General features: G+C 44.9%; 1 protein-coding gene across 1 annotated transcript in view; it reads left to right on the top strand.

The window, feature by feature from the left end:
* Window positions 1–5000, top strand: part of slco2a1 (solute carrier organic anion transporter family, member 2A1) — a 70897-nt gene that overhangs the window by 20196 nt on the left and 45701 nt on the right. The window contains exon 2 of the mRNA XM_063201998.1: window positions 1410–1547. Coding sequence (XP_063058068.1) covers window positions 1410–1547 — 138 coding nt within the window. The remainder of the gene's footprint in view (window positions 1–1409; window positions 1548–5000) is intronic.

Raw genomic sequence — 5000 nt, 5'->3', positions numbered from 1 at the left:
ACTTTATTATGGATAACGCCTACGTGTTTCTATTGCAATCAGTCTTCATCAGGGCCAACCTTTATGTTGTTGATCTCATTGGCTGTCGAAGGCGACACAGTTACTCATCATTTGCATAATATTAAACTTGCTTGATTATTTTCACTTTGCTTGCCTTCGATCCACTTCACTGGCCTTGTGGAAATGAATGGCAAATTTTGCTTTGCTTTGCTTAATTCTCTTGCATGTGTATGTCATCCTAGTGAGAGTAATAGTATTCCCTACTGAAAGACCTCTTTTGCCTCTCTGCAAGAGTATCTGTCCACACTGGGACCATTCTGTTGTGCTGCAGCAAGGCTGAGTGTCTCAATAAAAAAATGATATTTGTAAAATAGAGTTGTTTTTTAGGATGTTCTCCAAGGGATGATTTAGACTGAGCCGTACCACAAACATAACTTTTAAAGGTCATTTACTCACACTGTGACTGAGCTGCAGCCAATAGTTCTCATTTGCTCTCTGTCTCTCTCTCTCTCTCTCTGTCTCTGTCTCTCTCTCTCTCTCTCTCTCACTCACTCACTCACTCACTCACTCACTCACTCACTCACTCAGTCACTCACTCACTCACTCACTCAAATAAACACATAAAACAAACAAATAAAATCACATTCACAAGATTAAAAGCTTGCGGTGTGGGGATTTGGTTTTATTGTACGCGTTGCAACATAATACTCTTTGTGTGCATATTGTACAATGAGCTCCAGTGATGGTTTGGCTGAGGGTATACGTAATAATCATCCTTCTCATCAAGGGATTCATCATGGGTTGTAGTTAAAGTGTTAATGATTCTGTTGTGTTCAATACAAATACAAAGCATTTTATTGTCATTATACAAGGTGCAGTATAATGAGATTTTAAGCTTCCCTATGAGGCGCACGGAGTCCTTGGTGAATGAGCACATTCCTGCAAGTGTGCGTTCAGTATTGTGACGGTGCGAAGTGTGGTGTATTGTGCGAAGTATAGCCTCTTACTGCAGATGGACTCGTCGACGGGACTGTTCACTCTGCAAAAAACAACATAGCTATGACAATGCAGAGACAATGCAATACTACGGGCAAAATCCATTGGGCCAGTGCAAATGTAATGTGTGTACCTCCATTGATATACAGTACTGTATGTGCAATTTGTGGTGCTCGGTTGTGCCCCAGAATGGTCTATGTATAGGAAACCCTGGGGCTAGTGTCTCTTTCTAGCCCCCATTCAGTTGGTTATGATATTGATTTGGTTTTGGGCTAAACCTCTCTCTCTCTCTCTCTCTCTCTCTCTCTCTCTCTCTCTCTCTCTCTCTCTCTCTCTCTCTCTCTCTCTCTCTCTCTCTCTCTCTCTCTCTCTCTCTCTCTCTCTCTCTCTCTCTCTCTCCTTCCCTACTGCAGCTGTTTGTACTGTGCCATGGGTTGCTCCAGTTGACCCAGCTGCTGTACTCCTCCTACTTCAAGAGCACCATCACCACCATCGAGAGACGCTTCGGCCTGTCCAGCTACTCATCAGGCACCATCTCCTCTCTACATGAGGTGAGAGACACGCACGCACGCACACACACACACACACACACACACACACACACACACACACACACACACACACACACACACACACACACACACACACACACACACACACACACACACACACACACACACACACACACACACACTATACAGTATGTACATACATCATCCACGGCATCACTAAAAACCTTAAATTCCCCCTCCCCCACTTTTCTTTGCCATGGATCTCAGCATTCTCCAGTTAGGTCCTCTGGCCTCTCAATATTGTTGAAGGTGAGACGCCAAGGATGGAGGAGGGGGGTGAGATGCCGTTGAAGGGAGAGCTGATACAGCTAATAAAAACGGCTAATACCATGCTATTATTGCAATAGAGTGGTAATAGCATATGGATAACTCATGAACCCATTGATGCCTAAAGCACCTGCAAAAAAACCAGCTGAATGCCTAAGCCCTTTTTGAGAAAAGTTGCCCTCAGCCTATAAAAACCTAAATATCTCAGCCTCTGAAGCACATAAAAACATGAAATAAGTTGCATTTAAACACTAAGACTCTAACATACCAATATTTCACATAAAAATATCTCAATTCTCATGAGCCTGAATGCTGCGTCATGCAGCTCCAGGCGCAAAAGGTCAATGGTGCAGAACACAACATCCAGCATCAATGGGTAAATAGCGCGAATTGGTACGATGGTACCACCCCCTTGTGTGTGCCGCCCCGGGAGTTTCCTGGTTGGACCGCCCCTAGGCTTCAGCTTATTATGCAAGGTGCCCTCATCCTCCTGTTCACCTTGTTGTGTTTTTAGGGATGGTTATCTCATCCCTGTCCTGGCTTGATTTGTCCTTAAGTGTAGAATCCTTTATCTGATTGGCTGGTTAGTTATACAGTACAGGTGGTTGACACAATTGATTGGAACAGTGAAAGAAGTACAGGTGATTGGTGGATCACTGGTCTGATCTAAGCCATACTTGGTCAGCTGAAACCTGAATCTAAACAGTGATTTTAGAGCTGTCTGATCAACGATCCTCCTAGAATAAGATGCATCAAACATGTACTTTTCCTGGATCAACTGTGACATCAGGTGAACGCCCCTTTAGGAGACCTTCAGTTAGAAGACATTTGTAGACTTAAGGTTGAGAATAAATGGAGTGCCCTTGGCACTGTAGATGGTGGTAGCACACATCTTATGCAAGCCATCACCAAACGCCACAAAAAGACAAGAAGACGGAGGGGCCAACGCCCCCTTAGGAGACTGAACTTGAGGACACTCCTTTGCACTGGGTAGGGGTGGTGTGAGGTATCTTACTCTACTAGATAAGTCTTTGATCTGACCTTGAAACCACAATCAAGTCCGACAAGCGGACAACAGATGCGTCCCTCTATGCCAGTTCCAGCCTTTTTTTCCCCCAAACGCCCCCCTGGCCTCCTCATAACCTGTCAACGCCTCCCCCTTTTTGTTTATTGGTCATATTGCCCATGGGAACTTCAAATAATGTGGCAGGCAGCGAAATGGCTGACAAGATTTTTTTTCCTGCAATTTAGGCTTTAATAGATGAAGCCAATGAAGCCAATTGGAGCCAATTTGGATTGGAGCCAATTTTGGTCCCCTAGGGGAAATTCTTTCTCTGCATTTATCCCATTTGGACTAGTGAATCACGTTGAAGAACACACACTAGTCCGTAGCAGTGAGCTGCCTGCTGAGCGGCGCCCGGGGAGCAGTGTGGGGGTTAGGTTCCTTGCTCAAGGGCACTTCAGCCGTTGTTCGGTCGGGCACTGAACCGGGAACCCTTGGGTTGTCAGCCCAGTGCTCTAACCACTGAGCCACGACTGCCTATCATGCTTGGATTTGGAAAATAACCATATGATTTCAAATTTCAAATAGATCAATTACAAATTACCAGACATTGTTATCAACTTTTAGTATCACGCCATTTCAGCATCATGTGCATGTGGGAAAGAATCTAAACATCGCCAAATAATAAATAAAGATAATCGTTTGGGTGAACCTTGCGCTTATGGGTTCACTGTTTGGGTAAATTATGCGCTTCATTTTCAAGGCCAGCTTTTCCTCATGAAGGCACAAAACAGTCAGCTTCAGTGCCAGAGTTTACCTAATTCAAACGACTGCAAAGCAATTACGAATCAAAAGACATGTTCTCTCCAGTGCTCTACCTGAGAGCAACGGAAAGCACCTGTGGGGTCCACGCGCCCACCAGCAGAAACGATGAACCTCCCTTGAAATATGTCCGAGAACATCAGTAGAACTAACACACCGTATGTCAAATGGCGCATTTGTCTACTTGTAGTTCAAGCACCATGTTTCAGTGCGCAGCGCACACTGACTACTCACTGAAACGTAGTGACAGAATGTTTGCAAACTCGCTGGGAATATTAAAAGGGAGGCTCGTGTATACAAACTTCTGAGCCCGAGTTTATGGACTAGAAAATCGGAGCAAAATGTGAATGTTATATGAAAGAAAAAAGCTAACCGAAGGTTACAGGCCCACGTTTAGAGGAAGAGTTGTATGTGCTGCAGGTCGAGGTCTGTCAACTAATTACGGCTCCATGTTGTGTTATCGCGTTATGCAATGCAAACGCCCCTCTATCCGAGCAGGAACATCTGTGTCAAAAACTGCCTGCCGACTTCTAAATCGATCATTTCCGCGAGTTTCTGACAAACCAAATAGCTGAGCACAACGTGACACTGTCATACACAACATGATAAAGTCCCCTTCATGTTTGACATCCTCATGGGCCGAAGTGTCTCATAAGACCGTGAACATAAGTGACACACTTCACAGTGGTGTTGACGTGCTGTGGAGACGGAACAAATTTGTATCCCACTGTCCAAACTCAAGACAATGTCGAGAATTGAATGCCCCCCTCAGTTGTCTCACAATGCAATCAGCTGCGTAGCCTTGCCGGTTTGGTATCACATATCATAGACGTTTTGGCTTGCACTCATTCGCTTCAGGCCAAAATGTCAATGCTGCCGCCATGTGGACACAGGAGGAACAATTGAAAGAATGCGTTTCGGACGGACGGACAGTGGACGGACGGACGGACGGACGGACAGACATACCCTCTTATAGAGATGCTGGGACGCATTTTTAAAAATAAGACCAGACTCCCCTTTCAAAATCAAAAAACTAAATTGAACTTCGGTCAACAGCCCTCAGAAGGAAAGCAGTAATGGGAGCCTGCTGTTGCGAACTTTACTTTTTTGCTCCCTCAGTTTACTTTGCTTAGCACAGCACCCACTATTTAGATGGATGTGCATGTTTTTCTTAGTTCTACCGGGCTTTAAATGAAAACAACACACAGTAGAGACTGGAGAAGACTGGTGGAGGTGATTCATGCTTCACAGAGGCTTTGGAGATTGGCGTCTATTTGAGTCCTGAATCCCTCTGTTGCGATCGTTCGGGATCACTCGTTCTCAGCTCTTTGACAGTAACG

The sequence above is a fragment of the Engraulis encrasicolus genome, chromosome 6 (assembly GCF_034702125.1).
Source record: "Engraulis encrasicolus isolate BLACKSEA-1 chromosome 6, IST_EnEncr_1.0, whole genome shotgun sequence".
NCBI lineage: Eukaryota > Metazoa > Chordata > Actinopteri > Clupeiformes > Engraulidae > Engraulis > Engraulis encrasicolus.
The sequence above is the reverse complement of the archived record's forward strand: the minus strand, read 5'-3'. Positions and strand labels throughout refer to the sequence as shown.